The sequence below is a fragment of the Salvia splendens genome, chromosome 13 (assembly GCF_004379255.2).
Source record: "Salvia splendens isolate huo1 chromosome 13, SspV2, whole genome shotgun sequence".
Lineage (NCBI taxonomy): Eukaryota > Viridiplantae > Streptophyta > Magnoliopsida > Lamiales > Lamiaceae > Salvia > Salvia splendens.
In genome coordinates, this window is record NC_056044.1 from 31311831 (window position 1) to 31339181 (window position 27351).

General features: G+C 39.0%; 3 protein-coding genes and 1 long non-coding RNA gene across 6 annotated transcripts; 2 read left to right on the forward strand and 2 right to left on the reverse strand.

Moving 5' to 3' along the window:
- Nucleotides 1-43: 43 nt before the first annotated feature.
- LOC121760248 lies at nt 44-2037 on the reverse strand. 3 transcript variants are annotated; one of them, XR_006041856.1, is made up of 4 exons: nt 1719-2037; nt 1544-1595; nt 307-363; nt 44-226 (listed from the first exon to the last, which is right to left on the reverse strand). It is a non-coding gene; the product is annotated as an uncharacterized LOC121760248 (long non-coding RNA). The 3 variants fall into 3 exon arrangements; XR_006041857.1 differs by lacking the exon at nt 307-363; XR_006041858.1 differs by having other exon boundaries at nt 44-363.
- Nucleotides 2038-3736: 1699 nt separating this feature from the next.
- On the forward strand, nt 3737-4826 carry LOC121762937 (LOB domain-containing protein 15-like). Its single transcript, XM_042158964.1, has 3 exons — nt 3737-3838; nt 3937-4216; nt 4344-4826. The coding sequence occupies exons 1-3, from the start codon at nt 3825-3827 to the stop codon at nt 4686-4688; spliced, it is 639 nt and encodes a 212-aa protein (XP_042014898.1). The 5' UTR covers nt 3737-3824; the 3' UTR covers nt 4689-4826.
- A 10760-nt stretch (nt 4827-15586) lies between these two features.
- Nucleotides 15587-19830, forward strand: LOC121760881. Its single transcript, XM_042156477.1, has 2 exons — nt 15587-18045; nt 19582-19830. The coding sequence occupies exon 1, from the start codon at nt 15587-15589 to the stop codon at nt 17807-17809; it is 2223 nt and encodes a 740-aa protein (XP_042012411.1). The 3' UTR covers nt 17810-18045; nt 19582-19830.
- A 3867-nt stretch (nt 19831-23697) lies between these two features.
- Nucleotides 23698-25606, reverse strand: LOC121762775 (peroxidase P7-like). Its single transcript, XM_042158765.1, has 4 exons — nt 25324-25606; nt 24739-24930; nt 24458-24623; nt 23698-24318 (listed from the first exon to the last, which is right to left on the reverse strand). Exons 1-4 carry the CDS (start codon nt 25537-25539, stop codon nt 23927-23929), a joined length of 966 nt encoding a protein of 321 aa, XP_042014699.1. The 5' UTR covers nt 25540-25606; the 3' UTR covers nt 23698-23926.
- Nucleotides 25607-27351: the final 1745 nt, after the last annotated feature.

Genomic DNA, 27351 nt, shown 5'->3' on the forward strand with positions numbered 1-27351 from the left:
CCGAAATGAAAGAGTGCAAGTAACATGGGACGGAGGGAGTAACTGTCAAACCACTGTTTCATAACTTGCAAACCATGAAGCTAGAATAGAAAAAAAAAACTCCCTTTTCTTCCATAAACATAGATGTCAAACCTAACACTCCCTAAATCTATGCACTTCTTCTCCTCCTCTCTTGAACTTGTTGACTACGGACCTTTACCAGCTCCCATAATTTTTCGATTTCCTGCTGCATTGACAGAAATACTCATATTAGCATAATCTAGGTTTAGGACCAAGAAGATACTTACTTCGTATGTGGCTCCATACTTTCACCGAGATCAAGGAAACTCTCAAGAAATTAATACATATAACACAATGTGTAGGCTGCCAAAATCAGGAAGTTTAAGATCAATTTTCTGGTCTGACGGAATGGTAGTTAAGGAAATCATACGCACTCAAAGCATATTCATTCATTTGCAGAAACATGAATTTTGCAAATGAGAAATGGTACAGTTAGGAGATATACATATTATCAGTTTGCAGCTTGAAAGACAGTTTCAAAATGAAATCTCCCCTTAGAACTAAAATCAGTGTGCTCAAAAATCAAATTTGGTTTCTACCGCACATAAATCTCAGTAAATCAAAAGCTTTAGCAACTTATAAACTTCGAAACGATGTTTATTTTCCAATAGGAATGGACTCTTACCCCTTTGAAAACTTCTCCAAGTTTTTCACATCGTTATAAGTAACACAGAAGTAAACAAATCTACAAATGAAGAAAATACATCAAAAAAATACAAATAAAAGTGAAATCTCCAAAATCCACATGGAAATAACTAAGAAATTGAAAATCTAACCATAATTTCACCTAGAAATTAGATAAGTGTGTAAACCGATTGAGGATTTTGTAGTATTCACACAGTTGGCAGCTCCTAATCAATGAGAAACGAGGTGAGTTGATTTTATTGGGTTAGTTATATAACTTTGTGCCCTTTTACAGAAGCACAAATATGCAACATGATATATTTTATACTCCATTTTTATGTACAATCACATGAAGATATGAGATCAATACTAATGTGTTTGTTATGATTGTGAGAAACAACACATAAACACAGCTGGAACAATAGTGAATCTCCTTCAATAATCAATATCTATATTTATGGTTCTGTTTCTTAACTTTTTTATAAAATTTAATCAACCTTTCTATTCCAGTCAAAATTTTAAATAGAAAGGGTTTTAACAATGAACGGATGACTGTAAAAAAGTATAATTGTAAGTGAGCAGTGACCAATCCATAGCTAACATATAGCTAAACGTCACCTCCCTATTTTTCAATATTGTTTAATGTATGGTTAACTCAATTATCTAATGCTACTAATGATTTAATTTTCAGTTTACAATGTAAAGAGTAAACAACATCAAATGAACATCACAATTGCATCGAACTCAATGCAATCTCAATCACGAAAACAGTTAACCAGCTCAACATTCCACTCAACACTCAAATATGAATCACATATCTACATAAATCATTACAAAAGTCCAGAAGCAGTTCACTCACCAGAGTCTCGGCTTCACAGGATCCAATTACTCATTCTCTCAATTCAAACAATCTGAAAAAAAGCAACAACAGAAACACTAGAATCGTGAATCTAGGTGATAAATAAAGTAGATCAGAAAAAACAATCTGAAAAAAATCAATAACAGAAACACTGGAGACCTGAAGCAGAACATACCTGCTCTTCGAGAAGCTTTGCGCGGCAGCGTTTGATCCTCCGATCGAATCTCGCAGCTGATAACTGTTCGAAGGCGCATGGATGAAATGAATCAGAGCGCATCACATGGTTTAGTGAGAGATGATACGAGAGAGTGGAGGTTTAGGGTTTCTTTAGGGAGAGAGATTGGCGGTGAGAATTTTGAGAATTGAGAGAGATGGAGAAGAATTAAGCGGTGAGAAATTTTGAGAAGTATTTTTTAGTGTAGGGTTTGCGGCCCATTATTTCACTGAGGAAATCGTAAGCAAGAAAAGAGACAGAGAAAAAAAGGAACGGAAAAAGTGAGAAAGATAACACTTGAAGAAATCGCAAACAAAAAAGAGAAGAAAGAGAATGAGGTGGAAAAAAATGAGGAAGATGGAGTAATAATTTTGCAAGCACCATTAATTGTGCTCGCAAATCTACAAGCAGTGTAGCAAGCACAATTTGTTTAATAGAAAACTATTGATGCAAAAACTAAGTTGTTGTCTGCGAGCACTACTTGCTTGCAAAATAGCAAGCACAAGCTTTTTACTCGCAATTCTGCCGGAATTTGTGAGCACATGCTGTGCTTGTAAATATGTGCTTGCAAACAAGCATTTTTTTTTTGTAGTGTATGCTTCACTTCTTTAAACAAGACAAATAGTTAGTGAAGTAATCACATGATTAGCAACTGCAACTGCTACATTTCATGGATAAATGACTGCACGAGATATATCATTTAACTTACATTTTCTTAAACCCAAATAATTTCGCATTTCATAAATAGATTGGCAAATTAAACCCCGCTTTTATTACGTAAAAGCCTCTATCAGTGATCTGAATCGCCTATCGACGTTGACCATGCTGCAAAAGTCAACACTCAAGGACTCGCACGCTATATAACACCGATACGCCACCCTGTTGCCGTATCACGTATCGGATACGTATCCGATACCGATACGCGACGGATACACCGTCGATACGTATCCTGGGCGTATCCGCGAGCTGGGCCGTATTGGGCCGGGAAACCTCAGATTCGATACGTATCCTTCGGCGTATCCGCGAGCTGGGCCGTATTGGGCCTTCATCCTCCTCTATCTGCAAAGATCTGAGGTTCTCCTCTTCGAAATCAACGTCCATCTCTGTCGAAGAACTTCGCAACTTTCAATTTACGAACTTCAATCCGATTTGGGAACAAAATTGACAGTTAATCGGATATGAAGAAGAAGAAGAAGAAGAAAGGGGAGGCGCCGCTATTGCCTCAACTAGGGATTGAAGAAAATTGGAAATGGGAGAATGAATTGGGCAAGAAGTAGTCACGATGGAAAAGGAGTATATTTGGGGCTCATTTTTTGGGCCAATTTATTACTCCATTAACTTTGTCTAATTTTGTAACTATAAATAAATATTTTGATCAATATTATTGGTAATATGGATAAGTATAACCAAAAAATCGATGTGGTGTAATCGACCATAAAAGAAATTGACTTTAGCTTTTAATATTTTGTAATTTTATTATTTTTATTTGTATAATAACATTAGAATATCTATTTTGTAATTTATTATGCACTATTATTATTTATTAAAAAAATAGTTAAAACGTATCCGCGTATCGGGTTGTTTGGGAAAGAGCCGTATCCGCGTATCCGTATCCTTCGGATACTGATACGCGTATCCGTATCCGTGCCGCATAGCTCGCACGTGTGAAGAGTACAAAAGCTTGTAATCCCAAGGGCTTGAATTGATGAGTTTGTGTGTGACAATTAATATTGTTGATTATCATCAAAATTTATCTAAAATCATAATTATTTTATCCTATAGATGATCAATATTGAATCCTCGTACACGCTTCATCATATGGGAGGGCCATAAACACTACTATTAACTGCTAATGTACAAAGAAGCTTAATTTGATTTTCATTTTCGTAATAACTTTGTTTTGGAAGTTTGTATAATGAGCTATGGACCATCTTTTTCCTCTTTGTCTTGCCTTTTAAGCACTCTTAACCATCTCCCTCTTTAAATCTCCTTTCAACCCTTCATCTCTCTCTCTCTCTCTCTCTCTCTCATATTCTTGCTGGCTTTATCAGCAGATAGCATGCCTGAATGTCCACAGAAAGGTCACACACACACACACACAAAAACTAATTCATACATAAATGAGTGTAAGAAAAATTGTATAGATAAACATGTCCTAATAAAAAAAAATATGTTGCAGGGAGAGATTTGAGGAAATAAGCAAGAAGATCAAGAGAGAACTGGATGGCGCGGGTCACCATCATCACCACCACCACCACCCGACCTTGGGAGGAAGGAGACATATGCTGGGGCATACCGGAACCCTAAACACCACCACTCCCTGCGCCGCCTGCAAGCTTCTGAGGCGGCGTTGCGCTCAAGAATGCCCCTTTTCTCCATACTTCTCTCCCCACGAACCCCACAAGTTCGCCTCCGTTCACAAAGTCTTTGGCGCTAGCAACGTCTCCAAGATGCTCATGGTAACTAAAAACCCTACTTCCTTGTTATCATGCTGCCATGATCTGCTGAGATTAATTAATTCCTTTTACATTACACCTGCTGCCGTGATCGGCTGAGATTAATTTTAATTCCTTGTATGTTACACAGGAGGTGCCCGAGAGCCAGAGAGCGGATGCAGCTAACAGTCTTGTCTACGAGGCGAATGTGAGGCTACGGGATCCGGTGTACGGGTGCATGGGAGCGATCTCGTCTTTGCAGCAGCAGGTACAAGTCTTGCAAGCGGAGCTGGATGCTGTGAGGAATGAGATCTTGAAATACAAATACAAATTAGAAGAATCTAATATGCTTCCGTCTTCTCATGTATCGTTGCTCTCGTCTGAGGGGGTTTCGGTTGCTGCGCCGCCTCCTTCTCCTCCCCCGCCTCCGCCCCCACCGCCGTTTCCTCCTGACTTTAGCAACATCTCTAATGAAAGTATAACATACTTTGGTTGAATTATTAGGCCCTTCCATTTTATTTTACCTCACATTATCGATCGTCAAGGAAGGGAGGAATAAATAGATTATTGGTGAATTTTTGGACTTGTTGAATGATTTACAAATATATCTACATATACTTACACTTGCTATCTATATTATTCTCTTTTGTGATTGTTTAGTTCTTTGGTCTATCTCCTAATTAACCCCTTTTGCTAGGTAAGTAATCTTTGAGTTTGATAGTTGAGAACGTCTTACCAACGAAGTTGCGCCTCATCATCGTTTACAAGGTGGAGTTGAGCATAGTAAATTTTCATTGTGTATGTTGGGGAGCCTAAAAGGTGAGATTTTGCATATCTTTTCAATCTACATAGCTATAAATAAATAAAAATATAGGATGGATTTTGGTGGAAAATTTTATTTTGGTAGAAGTTAGGAAAAAGATATCTTCTATTTATGCAATAGTATTTCTCTGTGATTAACTTTTCATATATTCCTAATTTCCAATCATATTATTTTCAGAGACAATCTTATGTGATAAAAATTTTGTGGTTTATATTAGTTCCTAGGTCCTTGATTACTGTAGAACTCAGATATATATGCCTATAATAATGCTTATATATGATTATGTTTTTGTATATATTACAACAATGCTTCACTTTATAATAGTTGTAGATCTAACAAAAATCAATGATCCAGATTAATTTTCAATTCCTAAACTAAGAAATTATTTTGTTAGATCATATCCTATATAATAATTGATTTCTTTTGTAGTAATTACAGTAGGAAGATGGAATTAGACTCATGCACATACTTTTATATATATATATATATATATATATATATATATATATAATATATATATATATATAGGTGTGTGATCAAATACTAACTTTTTATAGTAATAACTAATAACTAAATATCAATTTTGTATGTTAAAAATATCAACACAAAACATAAATTTATCAATCTTTCTTGTGTTGATAAATTATGTCTTTGTATTGATATTTAAATTTACATGTTGTATTGATATAATTATGTCTTTGTGTTGATAATTTTAATACACAGTATTGAAAGTTATTAGTTATTACTGTAAATTAGTTAGCACACTAACGCAACCCTATATATGCTGTGCGTATCTATAATATAGCACACATCCCTATTAGCATAACAATTATGGATGAAATAGTTTAGTTTCACGCATCAAGAAATTCTAAAATTGTGAAATATTTCAGTATATAAATTGGTTAGTGACAACTTTCTTTTCTATCGCTGTATTAAAAGAGGGGGATACCACATCAGTTTCAGTTGAGGGTCATTATATGTACTATTATTTATTAGAATATTTATGTGTAGAGTATAGATTCTAGAGTAGATATATAGAGCATTGTTGGAAAACAACAAAAAGATCAATTTATTGTACTTAAGAAGGGATGGCTTGCCTTCAAGAATTGTATTTTCAGCAACCTTTATTTGCTTATTTCTCACATTATAATGTTTTTCGTTCTTTTTTCTCTTAGACACTAACAAAGGCATAAAACTCGATTATACTCACATTAGTTAATAATGCAAATGATATAGGAGTAAGAAACAAATTCAAAACACATAACAAATATTTGTATGAGATTGGTTTCTCCAAACTTTGTTTTCTTACTTAGATATAATCAAGAAAATACATGAGATTTATTTGGCAAAATTTTGAGTAAAAACGAGGGAGATTTGTACGAGAATGAGAGAAAGAGGAAACACAAATTAGAAACCTTCATGTTTATGTTTGATGTATGCAAGTTTTTGTTTTAATTAAAACATGCATGTTTCTTCTTTTATTTTTGTTGTATGCATATTTTTGTTTTATTGCATGCATGATATTTTGCCAATTTCACCATTCTTTTTTTTAAAAAAAAGATCATTAATAGTTCCTCATCCAGTGCCAGTTTCACCACCTTCATTTCTTCTTCTTGTTCTTCTCCAATTTTCTATGAACTCCCGACGATTTCCACCCACTCTAGCTAGCCCATTGCCGTATGCAAGAATGGCCAACCGGGGACGTCCTCCATTAGACCATTACCGATGACATTACATGATTCAGACTCTCAAGTTCATAACTTATAGCTAGATCAATTTTTTCATTAATAAAGTATATGTATGTTCTCTCATTTAATTAATAATCACATGTAGTGTTTATTGCTAAGTCATAATTTATAATACTCGTACTATTTAGAATAGAGGGTGAAAACGAGGCATGATTTCCCTACAATCAACAATAGTAGATGTAATATTGTAATCCCTTTCTTGACAGCTAAATATAACCATGTAGACATACTTGTATTTTCTTCTTTAATTTGGCGTGTAGATATCATCAACCTTTACAACTAGTAGTAGGGGAGGGAAAGGAACATATAATTAAATAATTATGGCTTGTGGAATAGCTTATTGGGACCTTCATTATATTTCCCTTCCCACTATACATAGAAAAAAAATATATTTGTTTCATGAATAATTAATGTATTGAATTGTGATTACACGTGTATGTGTAAAGACTAATTCAAACATCTCTCACATGGATGGTGACTGAATTTGGTCCAAAGTCCAGATTGCTTGTAATTGTAGCATCATGCTTGTCTTCACACAATTACCCATGAATTTCTGTCTACAATTAGTAATAGATATTATATACTCCTTGTTGTTGGTGAATTAACATTCAGGCCCAAGGTCAAAGCCCATTTTCGGAGCCCAACACTGCAGACTGAAGTCTGTTGAAAACTAGCCGTTGGAAGACTTGTTCCAACCGTTTTTGTACTCTATTTCTTTAGCTTTCTTGGTTGATTAGATTAGTTAGTTTGAGCTGTTTTAGAGTTGATATAAGAGTTTAACTCTCTTGATTGTATATGTTGTAATCTCAGAATTCCATCAATATACAAGATCCAGTTTGTCTCTCCATATTCGTGTAAATACTTCTTTCGCGTTTCTTGTTCTTAGTTCATCCGATTGCATTGATTCTCCAACAATTGGCGCCGTCTGTGGGAAGAGGATCAGAGGAATCATTGAATCGGAGTTGCTATGGCGTCGAGGTTCGAAGCTGAAAAGTTTAATGGCAAGAACGATTACGGATTGTGGAAGATGAAGATGAAGGCACTTCTCATCCAACAAGGGCTCGCAGCTGCTCTCAATCCGGTTGATGCGAAGACGAAGGGGAAAGAAGCGCTTGATGAAAAGGCGCAGGCGAAACACGAGGAGATGGTTCAAAAGGCTCACAGTGCCGTCGTTCTCTGCCTTGGTGATAAGGTTTTGAGGGAAGTTCAAAATGAGAAGACGGCTGTGGAGATTCTTGCTAAGTTGGACGAGGTGTACTTGGCGAAATCTCTGGCTAATCGGCTATATATGAAGCGCCGGTTGTATTCCTATAGTTTTGTTGAAGATAAACCGATCATGGAACAAATGGAAGATTTCAACAAAACCATAGACGATCTTGAAGCAGTTGATTTCAAGATTTCTGATGAGGACAAGGCGATTCTTGTTCTTAATGCTCTGCCTCCCTCGTTTGATCAGATGAGGGACGCAATTTTGTATGGAAGAGATAAGCAAATATCGCTCTCTGAGGTGACTGCAGCTCTCATGTCAAAGGAGTTGCAGAAGGGATCTCTACACAGGCCTGAGATCATATCAGAATCTTTGCACATCAAGAAATTTGGAAAGAATGCCTTCAAGAAGAAAGCTGAGGATAAGAAGACAACACCAAATGGGGCCAAAGAGACTCGATCTTGTTTCTGGTGCAAAAAGCCTGGACATATTAAGAGAGACTGCCATGCTTGGAAGAAGAAGATGGCTATGGAAAAAGGAGCCAGCTCAAATATGGTCTCGAACGATGAGGATCAGACACCAGAGGCATTGAATGTTGTTGATACATCAGATTCTTGTTCTTGGATCATGGATTCTGGGTGCTCCTTCCACATGAGTCCACATCTAGAATGGTTTCAGGACATGAAGCAGACTTCAGGGACTGTGCTGCTCGGCAATGATCAAATATGCCACATCAAAGGGATAGGCAGCATCAAATTGAGAATGTTTGATGGATCAGTAAAGCTGCTCACTGATGTTAGATATGTTCCTCAGGTAAAGAGGAATTTGATCTCTCTTGGTACTTTGGAGCTGAAGGGATATTCTTTTACCTCATCAAGGGGGGAGATGATTGTCCACAAGGGCTCAGAGGTGAAAATGATGGCTAAGAGGGTGAGGAGTCTGTACTATCTTGATGCTACTGTGATTATAGGAGAGTCAAATCTGGCTGCGGCTCCAGATTTGAGGCTGTGGCATTTGAGAAAGGGACATCTTGCTGAAGGTGGTCTCAAGCAACTCATGAAGAAGGGACTGATAAGTGGTGATATTGATCAGAATCTTGACTCATGTGAGGAATGCATAAGAGGAAAGGCAAAGAAGCTACCATTTCCTACAGGAAAACACCACTCTACTTCTCCATTGGACTATGCTCATTCTGACTTATGGGGACCTGCACCAGTTCCTTCCTTGGGAGGGGGAAGGTATTACATGTCTATAATAGATGATTACTCAAGGAAGGTGTGGGTCTATGTACTGAAAGAAAAATCAGATGCTTTCCTGGTTTTCAAAAATTGGTGCAAAGAAGTTGAGACTGAGAAAGGCTGTTCACTCAAGTGTTTGAGGACAGATAATGGGTTGGAGTATATGTCTAAAGAGTTCGATATTTTCTGTAAAGAGAGGGGAATGAAAAGACATAAAACAGTACCAGCCAATCCACAACAGAATGGCATTGCTGAGAGGCTCAACAGGACATTGCTTGAGAGAGTAAGATGTATGTTGCTCTCATCAGGTTTGGAGAAGAAGTTCTGGGGGGAGGCAGTATCCACAGCTGCTTATCTCCTTAACAAGTGCCCATCATCAAGTATTGGAGGTGATATACCTGATGAAAGGTGGTATGGAGGCAAGGCTGATTATTCCAGCCTTAGACCTTTTGGTTGCAGAGCCTTTGCTCACACTAGAGAAAGCAAGTTGGATCCAAGAGCATTGAGATGTGTGATGCTTGGATACCAAAAAGGTGTGAAAGGCTATAGGCTATGGTGTTTGGAGCCTGGGAATCACAAGGTGGTGGTGAGCAGAGATGTTGTATTTCTTGAGGAGCAGATGCCCTGTGTAAAAAATGACAGTAGCTCCACACAACCAAGTAAATCAATGAGTGATGGTTTTGAGGTGGAGCTTGGTGTGCCTGCTCTGGAGGAAGATGAGGCTACTGATGAATCAGTTAGTGGCCAGAGAGAACAACAGGGGTGATGATCCTAGTGATTACCTGCTTGCCAGGGATAGAGCAAGAAGAACTCAGAGAAGAATGCCTGCTAGGTATGCAGATTATGAGATGCTATCTTTTGCTTTAAATGTGGCTGAGCATGTTGAATATTCTGAACCAGCAACATACTCAGAGGCTGTAAATGGACCAGAAAAGGAGCAGTGGATTAAGGCAATGAAAGAGGAGTTTGATTCCCTTATTAGAAATGGAACATGGATATTAGTGGACAAGGTGATGATGAGGAGAGTCATAAGCTGCAAATGGGTTTTCAAGAAGAAAATTGAGTCTGCTGTCCAAGAGCAGATCAGATTTAAGGCTCGATTAGTTGCTCGAGGTTTCACACAGGAGGAGGGAGTGGACTTTAATGAAATATTCTCTCCAGTTGTGAAGCACACATCAATAAGAATGCTGCTGGCCTTGGTTGCACAGAGAGGGTGGTATCTGGAGCAACTTGATGTCAAAACCGCTTTTCTAAATGGTGAGCTTGAGGAGACAATTTATATGGCTCAGCCTATGGGTTTTGAGGTCCCTGGTTCAGAAAACAAAGTGTGCTTGCTCAAGAAATCTATATATGGCTTGAGACAAAGCTCTAGGCAATGGTATAAGAAATTTGGTGAAAGCATGAGCAAGCATGATTTTGTGAGATCACAATATGACAATTGTGTGTATGTCAGGAGAAAAGAAGGTTCACCTGATGTTTATTTGCTGCTGTACGTTGATGATATGTTGGTGGCTGGACCTGACTTGGGTGAGATCAAGAAAGTGAAGGATTTATTGAAATCTGATTTTGAAATGAAGGATTTGGGAGAGGCTAGAAGGATATTGGGGATGGAGATCATCAGGGACAAGAAGAATGAAAAACTATGGTTATTTCAGTCTGATTATGTCCATAGAATTTTGAAGAAATTCAATGTCAGCAATATGAAGCCCACTGGAACTCCTCTAGCTAAGCATTTCAGACTGTCTTGTGATCAAAAGCCAAAGTCAGAAGAAGAGAGGTTAGAAATGAGCCTGATCCCATACTCCAACATTGTAGGAAGCATTATGTACATGATGATTTGTACTAGACCAGATCTGGCCCATGCTATCAGTGCAACTAGTAGGTACATGACAGATCATGGAAGGGAGCATTGGAATGCTTTGAAGTGGACACTGAGATATTTGAGTGGAGCTGGGAATCTGGGGATTCTATATGAGCATAGACCAGACAGGAAAGGAGATGCCTTAGTTGGTTTCTGTGATTCGGATTATGCCACCAATCTGGACACAAGGAGGAGCCAAACAGGTTATGTCTTCACATTGTATGGCTCTGCTATCTGCTGGAAGTCAGGTTTGCAAGATGTGGTTGCTTTGTCTACCACTGAGGCTGAGTATTTAGCCTTAACTTTGGCTGTGAAGGAGAGTAAATGGTTGAAGGGGTTAGCCACTGATTTTGGCATAATGCAGCAAACTGTCACAGTGAACTGTGATAATAATGGGGCCATATGTCTTGCAAAACATCAGATGTTCCATGAGAGATGCAAGCATATAGATGTGAGGTTACACTTTATTAGAGATGAGGTGGAGAGTGGGCAAGTGAAGGTGGAGAAGGTTGACACGGCCCACAACCCATCAGACATGCTTACCAAGCCTTTGGACAAAGGCAAATTTGACTATTGTTTAAGGCTGTTAAACATGGTCATTGTTCCTGATCTTGGAGCTGCTGAATGAAGGCTGAATGGTGAATTCAAGGTGGAGATTTGTTGTTGGTGAATTAACATTCAGGCCCAAGGTCAAAGCCCATTTTCGGAGCCCAACACTGCAGACTGAAGTCTGTTGAAAACTAGCCGTTGGAAGACTTGTTCCAACCGTTTTTGTACTCTTTTTCTTTAGCTTTCTTGGTTGATTAGATTAGTTAGTTTGAGCTGTCTTAGAGTTGATATAAGAGTTTAACTCTCTTGATTGTATATGTTGTAATCTCAGAATTCCATCAATATACAAGATCCAGTTTGTCTCTCCATATTCGTGTAAATACTTCTTTCGCGTTTCTTGTTCTTAGTTCATCCGATTGCATTGATTCTCCAACACTCCTTTTGTTTAAAATAACTTCTCAACTCATTTATTTTCACTTTTCAGTTTCCAAGCTAATGCACCCCAATGCTGATCTTTGATACACTTAAGATTCATACGATATTGGCATCTTTTTATTGGTCCATATGTTAGTCTAGTAGTTGACCATAATGTTTAAAAAACCGGACATATAAGTAAATCGGAAAAACTATCGATTCATAGTTTAATACGAAAAATAACATATTTTTTCTTTATAGGCCTCCTTCACAGCTTGACTCTAATACAATATAGGAAAGAACCAACAAATAAAACCTGAAAATAAGTTTATAATTACGCTTGACTAAAAAAGAAATAAAAGCATAATTAACTTCTAACAATCTAAACATAATCTCTATAGCGGTATGGGCCGAGATTGTCTACAACGCGGCCGATCGTTGACCTCGAGCTCGAATAATTTGATCCTCAGTCGTCTCATCCGATAGTCCCCATATTTTGAGATGGTCTAGTTGATGGAATGACAAGGATGAGAAATAGAAGAATAGTGATGCCATGTGAGACTACGATCAAATTTATTTCATCTCCGAATTTTGTTGGATTCCATGTCCCTCATAGTCCATAGCCCTTCAACAAAACCTGAAAAATAAAGGAAGTTGGTTTACGACATTATAATAATTTTATGAAGTAGTATCACTGCGGAATATATAGTCGGAAAATTATTGAATTGATCATAGATTAATGTAGAAGATCACGAGATGAGATGTTAAAATGTGTATCTAAACTGAAGAAGTGATCAATGAAATCCTAATTTTTTGAAAATGCAAATATATTTATTAATCAAAATCTGATTCCAAAACATTGAAATCCACTATTTCTAAGTGGTTAGGAGTCCCTAGCTATCGACTCAAAGGAAATAAAACAAAAATTTAGGAAATTAATAATAATGCAGTCGACGTGCCACAAACACGTTGGACCCCTAATTGCCGCCCATCGAGACTGGAGCACATCAAATGCGCGCTCCACGTCCTTGTGCGCCGACTTCTGCCGTTCCGCAAAGTAGGCCTTCCTCTCATCTGATGCGCATCTGATCGTCTTCATAAAGACGGGCCACCTAGGATATATTACATCCGCCAAGTAGTAGCTCATATCATGCTGGTTCCCATTGGCGATAAAACTGATGGCCGGACCGACGTCGTGGCACTGCTCGTTGAAAAGGGGCGACGAGTTGAGGACGTTGAGGTCGTTGTTCGACGCGGCTACCCCAAAATATGCATGTCAAATCCACAGCCGGTAATCAGCTACGGCCTCGAGGATCATCGTGAGATTCTTTCCCTTGTAGTCGGTCGTGTAGAACCCTTTCCAGGCAGCGGGACAGTTCTTCCACTCCCAATGCATACAATCTATGCTGCCTAACATACCCGGGAACCCATGCTTCTCCCCGTGCATCTGCATCAGCTCCTGGCAATCTTCGGGGGTAGGGCTTCGAAGGTACTGTTCACGGAATATTTCAACCACGCCCTGACAGAAATACTTCATACATTCAAGGGCAGTCGTCTCACTGATGTGGAGGTACTCGTCCTATATGTCTGCCGCGCTGATAAACTCGTGGTTTAGCAAGTATTTTGGATGTTTAACGTGAACATTTCAGTGTTTTTGTAGCATACTACTTGAGTTTACATCCATTATCCACTACATAAGTGTTTTAACGAGTTTGTCGAGTGTTTGGAGCTAAAACAGGTGAAAATGACTTGAAAACGAGCTTGAAGGAAGAATCGCATGACCGGGCGCGCTTCAATGCGCGACTTTCGTATAATAGCCATAACTCTCTCATCCGGACTCCGATGGGGGCGTGCAAGATACTCACGCGAAGCCCTTTCGAAGACGAAGACAATGCTTTTAGAGGATTCCAGAGAAAACGCCCGACCAGGCGATTTTTAAGGTGAAAAAGCCCGACCGGGCGTTTTGGTCGCGAACTCCAGAAAGTTCGCCCGACCGGGCGTTTTGGCGACTTAAAATCGCCCGGTCGGGCGATGTGTTCTGCGAGATTGAAATTGCTATTATTTCTGCCCCGGGTATAAAAGGAGACCTAGGTTTTCGACCTCAACACATCATACACGCCCCATAGCAGCTTTTGAAGGTTTGGAGAGTGGAATTGATAGGAAAGGCGTCCCGATCCTCAACAAGATTGAAGACGAAGACGAATTTCCGTTCAATCCACCCTTGGGAGTATTTTCATTGGTTTTCATGTTTTATTCAATGACTATGGTTTATTCTTATGTTTTTGAGTTGAATATGAGTAGCTAAATCATTTGTAGAGTTTTGGTGAGGACTACAATGAACACTTGTGATTAATTCAATAGCTTTTGATTACCTATGCTCTTGTGATTATTTTGCTTCATTCTTGTGCCTTTCAATTCAATTGCCTAGTTAACAATTGGATATATTGACCTAGTTTTGAGTAATCGAGAGATACCTAATTAGGATTGATAAAAGAATGAACAACACCTGGATAATTTGCATTCGAGAGAAGGAATTCTAGAGTGAGGGCGTGAATCTTTTGTGTATAGGAGTTAATTGTGAAGTATTAGAGGGAGACTTCAATATTAATAGTTAATCAACGGGTTGAGTGCACTCGAGAGGAGGCTTAGCCTAGAATAGCGATTGTCTTACTAATCCTAGAGACTTCAACGGGTAATCAAAGTTGTTGAGTTGTTTACATTGTGGGTATTGTAGTCGGATCCAAAGCTCCACCTCGTTCTCTTATTTGGAACTTTATCTTTTGTCTTTTGTTTTACTTTGCTTATGTTCATTAGTTATTTACCAAAACCAAACCTTTGCTTTGTCTAAATAGTAGTTGAAATCGGTTCGTGGTACTTGAGTTTACACAATTTGTCTCTGTGGGATACGATACTCTTGCTTACTTTGTGCTACACTAGCCCCGTACACTTGCGGGAATTTTTTGTGTTAAAATAAGTTGAGTCAAGTTTTTGGCGCCGTTGCCGGGGATAATTTGTGTTAATTTAGCTCAATATCGTGGTGAAGATAGAGATTACTAGTTTAGACTTTATTGCTTTAATTTTTATTTTATTTTTGAGCTCTCACATTGAGTTTTCTTGTTTCAGGTTGTATGCACACACGCTCTAGGGGTTTACCTTTAGAGCCTATCGATCTTGAGATCGAAGCATCCAACAGAAGGAGAAACGCTTTGAGAAGGCTAAATCAAAGGATCCGAGTCTCTTCTCCGGTCCAAAGACGATCACCTTCACCAGTTCAAGAATCACCGTCACCTACTCCGTCACCAGTTCACTCCCCTATTCAGTTTGAGCCACATTCTCCTATTCTGATGGAGAACGTAGAGGGGAATGATGTTCCACCACCTCCTCCAACGAATGCTCAGCTTCAACAACAACTCGAAGACATGCAAAGGCAGTTAAATCAAAGGTAAAACGTGGTACCTGTCCAGAACATGTATGCCTATCATGGGGTGGCAAACCCACCCGTTGGCAACAATGTTAATGCCAACACGTTTGAACTCAGGAGATGACTACTTCAGATGGCGGAAAACAATGCTTTTAGAGGCCGACCCACAGAGGATCCTAACAAGCACCTCACTAAATTCATCCAGATCTGCAACACGACGAAAATAAATGGAGTCACAGATGAGCAGATCAGATTAAGGGTGTTCCCTTTTTCTCTGGAGGATGATGCCAAGGATTGGCTGGACAATATGGAGCCCAACTCCATTCGCACGTGGGAGGCCATGGTTGAGAAGTTCTTAGAAAAATACTACCCACCGAGTGAGGCATTGAAGAGGCAGTCAGAAATCATTTCGTTTGAGATGACTCCCCAAGAGAGTATCCGAGGAGCTTGGGAAAGATTCAAGGGGCTGATGAAGAGGTGCCCCAATCATGGGCTGAATCTGACGCATCAAGTCCTAGCATTCTGTAGGGGGTGTCTGCCTGAAGCGAAGCGCGAATTGAACTTGAGCGCAGGGGGGTCATTGCTAAAGAAGGGAGAAGCAGATGCCATGGAGGTGATTGAGAGAGTGACCTCTAATGATGAAGGCTGGAACAACGAGAGGAGCAACATACACAGAGTAGCCTCTGCCACAGAGAGCAGCCATATGGACAGCATGTATAAGCAGATGGAGCTCCTCCATAAGAAGTTAGATCTCATGGGGATGGGACCGGCTATGCAGGAGCGGCAAGAGGGTGTAGAGGATGTTAACTACATACACCAAGGGGGCAACAACTACTATAACAACTCCCGCCCCCCTCTAGTGGGTGGGGGTTACAATCATTTTGGGAACAAGGCGCATCCTAATCTGTCGTATGGGAACCCCAACAATTCCCTCCAGCCACCACCGGGGTTCACAGTTTCCCAAGGGATGATCGCTGAGCCGCAGAAGAAAAGTACAGAAGATATACTGAGTGCATTCATGTTACAGTCACACAAGAACATGGAGCATACCAATCAAAGGCTGGAGAAGGTTGAGAATGATGCCCACAGCATGGCAGTACATATGAAGGGCATAGAGACACAGATGAGTCAGATTGCTCAAGCTGTGAGCAGTCAGCAAAAGCCAGGGCAGTTTCCAGGACATCCAAATGTGAACCCCAAGGATTGCAAGGCAATCTACTTAAGGAGTGGGACAAGCTATGAGAGTCCTCTTATGCCCGAAATGGAAGCTAAGGAAGTACCCGACGAGAAGGAAGAAGATGAGATTGAGGTGGAATCGCCTCTTATACAATCTGAGGTTCAACCCGAGGCAATTGTCTCCCCCACGCCGAAAGAGGTTAAAATTCATTTTCCTCAAGTGGTGCAAAAGAAGAAGTTGGACGAGAAGCTTGTTAAGTTCCTTGAAATCTTCAAGAGAGTGCACCTCAATATTCCTCTTATTGAGGCTCTCCAACAAATGCCCGGTTACCTCAAGTTTTTGAAAGAGATTGTGTCCAAGAAGAAGAGGTTGGTTGATTATGAAACCGTAAACTTGACCGAGAATTGTAGTGCAATCATCCAAGAAAAGATGCCGGCAAAGATGAAAGATCCGGGGAGCTTTAACATTTCTTGTGTGATCGGGAATGATAGGCAAACTAAGGCCTTATGTGACTTGGGGGCAAGCATAAATCTCACGCCTTTAAGCTTCTTCCGGAAGTTGAAGTTTGGTGTCTTGAAGCCAACTACATTTACCCTTCAAATGGCAGATAAATCCGTCAAATACCCGAATGGACTCCTTGAGAATGTATTAGTAAGAGTGAATGATTTTATCTTCCCCGTGGATTTTGTTGTTTTGGACATGAAGGAGGATCCAAATGTCCCTCTCATCCTTGGAAGACCATTCCTAGCAACTGGAAAAGCTCTAATTGACGTCACTAAGGGAGAACTCACCCTTAGGCATGGAAACAAGACGGTCATTCTCTCCTTGTTGGACAAGATGAAACGTCATGAAGTGGAAGAGTCCAAGAGAGTGGAAGAGGTGCCCTTAAAAGTTGAAGAGTGCAAGATAATACAAGCGGCACATGTGAGGGCTAGGGATGATGAGGTTGAGAATCCTTTGGAGGAAATATTTATGCCTGAATGGATGTTTGAAGATGAACATGGATTGGGGGGTAAAAAGATGAAGGTTGCCAAAGTGGAAATTGGAATACCTAAAGAAGGTGTTGTTGGGGCCGATGTGAAGCCCACTTGGTGGAAGAAGCGTCTACACAAGCTCTACTTGGCCGCTAAAGCGAAGAAGGGCCCCGATGACATTATCCGAGTGAGATTGGATCATTAAGTGAAAGCTTGAAGACCGTCGGGCAAACGACGTTAAACAGTTGCGCTATGGGGGAGGCAACCCCTAGTAGGTAAATTTTTTATTTTTGTGTGTTTTGGTGTGTTTTTGTTTTGTTCTCGTTTTGGTGTGTTTTTGTGTTTTCTTTGTATTTTGAGTGGAACAGGGAAATAGGCTTCGATGGGTGAAAAACGACATCAATGCACGTGGCCAGTGGCGCCTCTTCCTCGGCAGTGAAGGTACATGAGAGATCCACTATCTTTCAAACTTATCCCAGCTTTGCTTGGAATAAGTTTGGGGGGGTGTCTAGTGGATTCATTCTTTTACCTCTCTCTCTCTTTATTTGATGGTACCGTAATTGATATGATGATTAGTGAAGTTTTCCTTGTGTGTGCTTTGTTAGTTTGTGTTGTTTCTTTTTGTATACTCCCTTGGGTGAAATTGAATGGGAAGTTGGAGACATTTGGAGATGAATTAAGTAGGTTTGTTGGATGAATTGCCTATGATGAGAACTTGCGTAAAATGTTTGTGAAAACTTGTTGATTTAGCTAAATAACTCGTATTTCCTGCTTGTGATGTGCCTAGAGTGAATTGCTCGTTGCTTTGTCATTTGCCGAAAAATACCATGTGAGAATTGAGCCAATATCTTTTTCCAAAAATGTGTGATTTTTCATCAACTATGTTATATGTTTCTAGAACTTGCTCGCGGTCTTCTTGAGTCTACATAGTGATTATAGGAATAGGAGAGGACGTTAGGCCATCCTTCTTAGCTACTTTTGATATCCAAATCTATGACCTTATTCATAATATTTTTCCCTAGCTAGCCACTTTGAGCCTTTAAAGCCTTTTTCTTTGGAAGCTAAATAAAAGGGAATATCCATACACTCTTGGTGAATTTTAGTTTATATTTTGTGAAAAGAGTTGGAGAGATAAGGTAGAAAGAAAAGTAGCGCGTTTACTTGTGAAAAGTGCATAGACATCATTGCTTGAATGAAAGAATTGGTTGTGCATAAGAAAAAAAGGGAAATGATGTACCAAAAAAAAAGATCTTGAAAAGAAAAAAAAAATTAAAGGAATTGGGAAGTGAGAAGAAATCTTGACAAAGTTTAGAATTTACTGAGATTCGAATGGTTGGTGGGGTACTAAGTTTGATGTAGTGAAATTGATCACTTTTGCTATAATTGGGTTTAGTCACTTTTTAGCCAAATATTTCCTCACCTTACCAAAGAGCCTTACATTACAACCTCTAGTAAAGACCTTTCGGATCCTAAATCTGTAGTCACAACACAGTAGAGGAGAGTCTAGACTTCGAGCAAGCTTATGGTAAGCTATACATTTTTGATTGATTTGAGAGGTCCATTTTACACACATACACTTTGAGAGTGAGAGAAAGAAGAAAAAATTTTTATCACACTATATACTTCCGGTGAGGGCAAATTGACAAAGTGGAATACGTGCTAGTAGCTTGAAGCAATGTTCATTTTGGTGTACTAGTTTGCGAAGTTATTGATACATGATGATTCTGTTTTCTTTTACTGAGGCAGTGATGACAATCCAACATGCTTACACGAGTTCACATTCTATGTTTTCTACTTTTTATTTGAGGACAAATAAGTGTTTAAGTTTGGGGGAGTTGATAAACTCGTGGTTTAACAAGTATTTTAGATGTTTAACGTGAACATTTCAGTGTTTTTGTAGCATACTACTTGAGTTTACATCCATTATCCACTACTAAGTGTTTTAACGAGTTTGTCGAGTGTTTGGAGCTAAAACAGGTGAAAATGACTTGAAAACGAGCTTGAAGGAAGAATCGCCTGACCGGGCGCGCTTCAATGCGCGATTTTCGTATAATAGCCACAACTCTCTCATCTGGACTCCGATGGGGGCGTGCAAGATACTCACGTGAAGCCCTTTCGAAGACGAAGACAATGCTTTTAGAGGATTCCAGAAAAAACGCCCGACCGGGCGATTTTTAAGGGGAAAACGCCCGACCGGGCGTTTTGGTCGCGAACTCCAGAAAGTTCGCCCGACAGGGCGTTTTGGCGACTTAAAATCGCCCGGTCGGGCGATGTGTTCTGCGAGATTGAAATTGTTATTATTTCCGCCCCGGGTATAAAAGGAGACCTAGGTTTTCGACCTCAACACATCATACACGCCCCATAGCAGCTTTTGAAGGTTTGGAGAGTGGAATTGAAAGGAAAGACGTCCCGATCCTCAACAAGATTGAAGACAAAGATGAATTTCCGTTCAATCCACCCTTGGGAGTATTTTCATTTTATTCAATGACTATGGTTTATTCTTATGTTTTTGAGTTGAATATGAGTAGCTAAATCATTTGTAGAGTTTTGGTGAGGACTACAATGAACACTTGTGATTAATTCAATAGCTTTTGATTACCTATGCTCTTGTGATTATTTTGCTTCATTCTTGTGACTTTCAATTCAATTGCCTAGCTAACAATTGGATATATTGACCTAGTTTTGAGTAATCGAGAGATACCTAATTAGGATTGATAAAAGAATGAACAACACCTGGATAATTTGCATTCGAGAGAAGGAATTCTAGAGTGAGGGCGTGAATCTTTTGTGTATAGGAGTTAATTGTGAAGTATTAGAGGGAGACTTCAATATTAATAGTTAATCAACGGGTTGAGTGCACTCGAGAGGGGGCTTAGCCTAGAATAGCGATTGTCCTACTAATCCTAGAGACTTCAACGGGTAATCGAAGTTGTTGAGTTGTTTACATTGTGGGTATTGTAGTCGGATCCAAAGCTCCACCTCGTTCTCTTATTTGGAACTTTATCTTTTGTCTTTTGTTTTACTTTGCTTATGTTCATTAGTTATTTACCAAAACCAAACCTTTGCTTTGTCTAAATAGTAGTTGAAATCGGTTCGTGGTACTTGAGTTTACACAATTTGTCTTTGTGTGATACGATACTCTTGCTTACTTTGTGCTACACTAGCCCCGTACACTTGCGGGAATTTCTTGTGTTAAAATAAGTTGAGTCACGCGCCTCCGTAGGCTAACTGCCTGATTGCCGCAATGCACTTTTGAATAGGTGTGTAGCCGGGTCTGCCAGCCGCATCGTGCCTGAAGCGGAAAGACATATATCGACGCTCCAAAGCGTCAACAATACGCATAAACAGGGCCCTGCTCATCCTAAAACGCCGCCTGAAAAGGTTGGCGTTAAACCGCGGCTCCGGTGCGAAGTAGTCTTCATATAGCCCTGATGTGCAGCTACGTGATCCCGCTCAATCACTGCTCGGCGGTGGACAACGGGTCGAGGTCGAGGTACCGCCGGCTGCAAGGCCCTTTGTATCAGCCGGTTTATCTCATGGGACGTATAGGCCTCCAACTCTTCGTTCATTCGCCGTTCGTACTCCTCAGCATCCCCACCACTACCACCACTACTACCACCCGCGTTACTCATTTTGCGTTGTTGATCTTGTACAAAAATTTAGATAGAGAGAAAACTCGTTAAAACAAGTGGTGCGAATGAAAATGACGTGCAAATCGTGTATATATAGTGTTTCAAAAATAAAATTAAAAAAAATCAGCTGGTCGATCGCTCGTCGATCGGGAGCCTGCAATGGCAGCCAGCCGATCGGCCAGCGCCCGGGAATCGGCGTGTGCTCGCCGTTTTTCTCGCCGATTTGGCGCTCGCCTGCTGCAATGGTTCGGCGAGCGGACCGGCCAGCGCCGGGAATCGGCTAGCCGGTCTGCTCGCCGCCATTGTGGATGCTCTAAGGAACTCTATAGAAGAACCTGCCATAACTAATCCTTTCTCTCCTAATCTTCCTCCTCTCCTCCACATCCTGATAATTCCCACGATGTTGTTCCCTCAATCTGCACTCTTCTCAAACTCCGAAGATCCGATCCTTCTCGAAGCTTCCACCTCGGCAGATGATCTCCTCCGTGGTCTCCCTAGTTCTACTCGTCGGAGAGATGTAGATTAGGACATTCCACCCCGCGTTTTCCGACACAATCTCCCTTATTCTGCACCGCGTCGCCCGAGCTTGCTGGATGCCCTTATAGTTCAACTTGATCTTGTGGTTGGGGATGTGTTTGAGGACGGCTTCGTCCTCTTCCACCTCAGTCTCGCCGTGGCGCACCAGTATGATGTGCTGCGGAAAGTGTTTTGCCTCCGATGAACGGTGATGGCTCAACATTTTGATTTGTGCGTAGGGATTTCACTTTTGTATTAATGCCTTCCTGTAGTGAGATTGAAAAGAGTTAACGACGTCCAAACACATATCACATAATGTTTTCAATTGAAATGCGGAAGAATTTTTTTATATATATAATTATGCAACCTTCAAAAATTTGGTACCAATATATATGAAACATTTTATATGAATTGTGTAAATACTCAATTTTTGGTATCTAGGTTGGAATTAGTCTCGACAGTAAAGAGTCATGTTAAACTATTTTGTTTCAGGTGATTAAGCTAATCTTGGTGATTATTTGGTATGTTTGATAAGTGATGCAGATGATTTAACTTCTTGCATGTTTTGATATGCAAGGTACGTATTGTGTTAATATAAATGGACAAAATCATATTACTACGGTATTCAACATGAATTCATGTGAAGTGAAGAGTACTTAATTAAATAACATGAATTATCTTGGTTAAGAGTATCAAGGTGGTTATTAAATCCACCTATTTGGTGAGTTAAATAAACCGATCAACAAAACATGATCAGTGAGGGCATGCTCGAGCAGGATTAATAACACGTGACAAACTAACGAATAAGTAGAGTTATGATAAATATATAGGCGCGAATTGAGCTATAAATTTGTGATAAATATAAATGCAGTAGGTAGAATTTGCAATCTGGTTTCTTATTTGTATTGGATTTTTCTAATCAGTACAATATATGTGATAAATACACTTGGTAGAATTTGCAATTCACTTTCTAATTTGCAGTAGGTTTTTCTAATACTCCAATACAATTGCTAGAATTTGCATCTTAGTTACAAATTTGTAGTATTATATTTTTCCAATACAATGTACTAATATAAATGACAATTATTTAAAATGGTCCAACTGACAAAATATCTACTACATTAGAGTCCTTACTTTTAACTTTTACTAATTAATTGACAAAATATCTACTACATATATTATAGTCTTTTAACTTTTAAGTATATAGCAAATTTAAGTGATCAACAAATTAAAAAAAAAAAAAAAACTAAACTCTAGTGCATAGCCAAACACCAAATCTGATTCATTGGGTCAATAAGTCGACCATCTAGATTATATATTTCATGTTGGAGTATCATTTTGTAATATATTTATGTCATTATAGGGTAATATTAGTCATGCTAGTTATCGATTGCTTATTGCATGCCATGTTTGTCGCAAGGATTATGTCAGAGAAAGAAGTAATACGATCGATCCCTTGATTTTTGAATTTTGGTGTTTATTCAATTTTTAATAAAACTATGAAAATAATTAGATCATGAGAACAAAAAAAGTATAGTGTAAGAGTGTCCACAATAAGGCGGAACGGCCAGACCACAGCCACAAAAACTTGTCCGCCTAGTCATCATAAAATAAATTAAGAAAATGTCAAAAAAAATTTGTTTTTGACCTCCGCGCGACCGCTGCCACCGCCCCGTCATTGCCGCCTTCCTGACGCTCTCTCCCCGCCGTAGCTGGGCCGCGCCACGCGGCGGCCGCCGCGGGTTAGTTATTGTGGACACTCTAACTTTTCAGATTCTGATTTCCCATAATTTTTAGGTTTTTTTTTCTAATTTTAAGATTTCTCATAATTAATTATACTAATATTAATGAGCCCTGTAGTAAAACTGAAATTAGATTTTTATTTTGATTGTTGTTCTTAATTTCATCCGCGGCCACAATTTAAAAAACTAATACTAATTCATACTACTGGCAAAATAATTTCAATTTCATATCAAACTTGATAAGCTTTTCTTACTCCATTAAGACATCATCTAAAAGCATCAAACAACGCCTGAAAACAGCACGGACTTGCACCTAATTATTTAAACGACTCTCAAACAAAATACTGCAAAACATAAAACACCCTTAACAACATAAAATCCAAACATAAACATCACTATCAATCGCAGCAGAGGAATCCGACCCGATACGAATCAGTTCTTCCTCCTGCAGTTCTTCCTGATCTCCCCATTCGACCCGGTGAGGGGACTAATGTCGCCCATCCTGATCATGGCCGCCGCGAAGTCGGAGGCGAAAGACCCGGGGCTGTTGCTGTAGGCCTTGACCGCGGAATCCGTGGACCCGCCGCTGAAAAGCTGCTGGTCCGAGTGGAGAAGGCCGCGGCGGTCGACGAGGTTCTTGAAGTAGTTGTTGTCGAAGCTGGTGGGGCTCTGAATATCCAGCGGCGCCAGATTGTTGTCGCCTGAGCCTCTTGCTCTGGGGCAGTTGCCCTGTCTTGTTCTAGCAAATGACGTGTCGATGTTCGATTCGTTGTAGATACGGGCCCTGAAGCTCGTGCATCTCGCCTGTCCAATCGTGTGAGAACCTGTGTTTCAGGAAAATAGAACTCGTGGGGTCAGACACGGTGAAAAGATCATTAGAAGGTATGATCAGCTAGTACTGGTTCACTGATAACAGACTTTGACCGGTTAACTAAAAACCGGTTAATGAAAGAAGGAACGAACCGGAGAGAGCAACCAAGTCCTTGGAGGAGAGACCGAGCGCGTTAAACCTAGAGATCAAGCCATTGAGATTTGTCGTCGGCTGAGGAATGCCGTTGTTTGCAGCGGAAAGGCTAGTTGTCTTGGCGTCGCGTCTTCCAAGTTTCACATTCCAGCTAGGCCCTCCTAGCTGAAACAGACAAAATCATGCAGCATATATAGTTAATTTAAATGCAGTTCAGTTGGTAAGACGCTTATTATATATTTTTATTTTTATTTTTATGAAGGGCGATGCAAGAACTCACGATAGAAACAGAGTCGCGAGCAGTGACGGCCAAGATATCAGCGCAAGAGACAACGCCGGGGCAAGCCTTCTCCACGGCGGATTTGATGTCGTCAACAACGTCGAATCCTCGGGCCGAGTTCCGATTTGGAGTAGCGCCTTTCTCTCCTCTCATGGAGGAGGTGTCGTCAAGGAGGATTGATCCATCACATCCCTATACCAAAAATAGATATACTTGTTCAAAATCATGTTAATTAGGTAAGGGTTGGGACAAGATAACGGTATTAGGCAATAAAAAATGGGCATGTCGATTAACGACATGTCAAACTATAAGTGGTCCTAATCGACCTTTTGTTTTATAGCTTGTTTATATATTGTGTAACAACATAGCCATGTTCATATTTTTCTACAATTACAAAATAATGCAACATAATTTTCGCTTGTGTTGACCAGACATTGATGTGTACTTGCTACATATGACTCACAGAACAACACTGTATAAGTACTGATGTTAGATTAATCAACTTAACTTAATAGTACCCATTTCTGCAACATGTCTATTTTGTCATATAAGAAAAAAGTGGCCGTAGCCATGATCAAAACTTACATTCACGAAGCAGTCGTGGAAGAAAAGGCGAAGGAGGGAGGCGCCCATCCGGGCCTCCTTTTGGATGGCGGAATGGACGGCAGACCTCACCGTCTCGAAGAGATTAGGGCAAGATTTTGAGTAAAAATCAGTGGAGAGTTGAGCTGAGGAGGTTGTTACCAAGACAAGTAACATTGCCAAAGTGATGGCTGCTTTGAAAGAAGAAAATGTAGCCATTGAAGAATAAGATTTGTCTTTACTAATGAATTGATTAAAGGGAGTTAAGTGTGGTGTGCAAAGTTGATGAAAACTTGACGAATTTATAGATAAATGTTGCAATGCTTTCTCTAGGTATTGGCTTGGGCAGGTTACCTAACTCAAGACTCAATTGCATGGGAATGCAACTTTTAAAATAAATAAAAAAAAAAGAATTGACGACGTAAAAGAATAAATATTACTGATTAGCTTACTAGGATTAACTAACCATTGAACATATTTGTCAAAGGTATATTGTTTATATGCACACTGATTGAAAGATTATATAGTACACGCAGTCAATGATGGGTCCAATATTTTATCATATACAATATTGAGACACTATATTGGTAGAGGATGTGACGAGTTTGTCGATGGTAAAATGTTTATTAACTAGTTTAGTTGGTACTTATGTGATACATAAATTTTGTGAATAAGTGTGCGAAGAGAGATGCAGAAATAGATAAAAGTCTGCAGTAATTTTGAGGAATTTTAGGTATAAAAGAATTATTAATCATCTTGTATAAAAAATTAAACTTGTTCATACATCTATTACATGCAGAATGTCCATTTATCTTGGAGTTATATGACAAAAAATATATTTTTTTGTCATGTTTTATTTATTTATCTCCTTTACCAAATTGCCTCTTAACGTGTGACAAATACATAAAATGATAAAATTGATCTATTGGATCTAAATTTGGATGACCAAATGGTAGATTAGTCATTGATGTAATTAGTATAAACAGTTATATTTGGAGGAGTAAAAAATTAAAGAGGATTAATAGGGATTACATATTTTTTTTTTCGGACCAGACCATTTTACAAATTCGGAAGTACACTTCATTACAATTGTACCTTATCACACTGTAAATATATTCCACAATAATTAATTAAGGGTGATTGACTATTGTCATTTGCATTATTACAAAATTTAAAAATGCATTTAATCGTAACATTGAATTTACTTTGTCAAAATATTAAATTTACATCATCATAATATTGAATTTACTCTAGTATAATGACAGTCGACCAAGATACTTATGTTACATTTTTTATATATGCAAATTTCTTCGTATGAAAATAAGCAATTAGAAATTTGTTAGAAGGCTCATTAAAAAGAACATGACGCGGTATTCGGTGATTTGCATTGGCTAGTGTAATCTAATTGACTTTTCTATTTCATTATTACTTACTTCACTCATACTTACTCTAGATTTGAGATTAGTTATCGAGTTGATCAGATTGTTACGTGACTAATCTTTGTCAAAAAGAAGAGACTAAAGGGAAAATTAAATTAAACATATCACAAACAATATAAATTATAATGGTAGAAATGATTTGGTTATTATATAAAACAACTAAAGAGACAGGTGGACTTTTACGACATGAGTTTGAGATTTTTGACTTTCGTTTAAAGGAGTGCGACCATTTCAACTTTTAATTAATTTAATTACTAAGTACCTATTAATTAAATTTTACTAGAGAATATTAAATTCTAATTCCTCATCATTAAAGTTTAGTTAATTAACAGAAATAGTATAATTACCATATATCTAATGGTGAATCACTAAACTCTAGAGGGTGTACATTAAAATTTTAATTATTAAGCCCTAAATAATATTCGAAATAACTCCTTATTAATATCTAATTATGCTCAACCTCAATTAAATATATTAACTAACAAATGTAGTAATAGTATGAGTAAGTCCGCAAGGTTTGGTGTTCCTTTATTTGTTTTTTGATTTGATTTCTTTACATTTACTTTCAATAAAGTGACTTTTCGTTAACTAA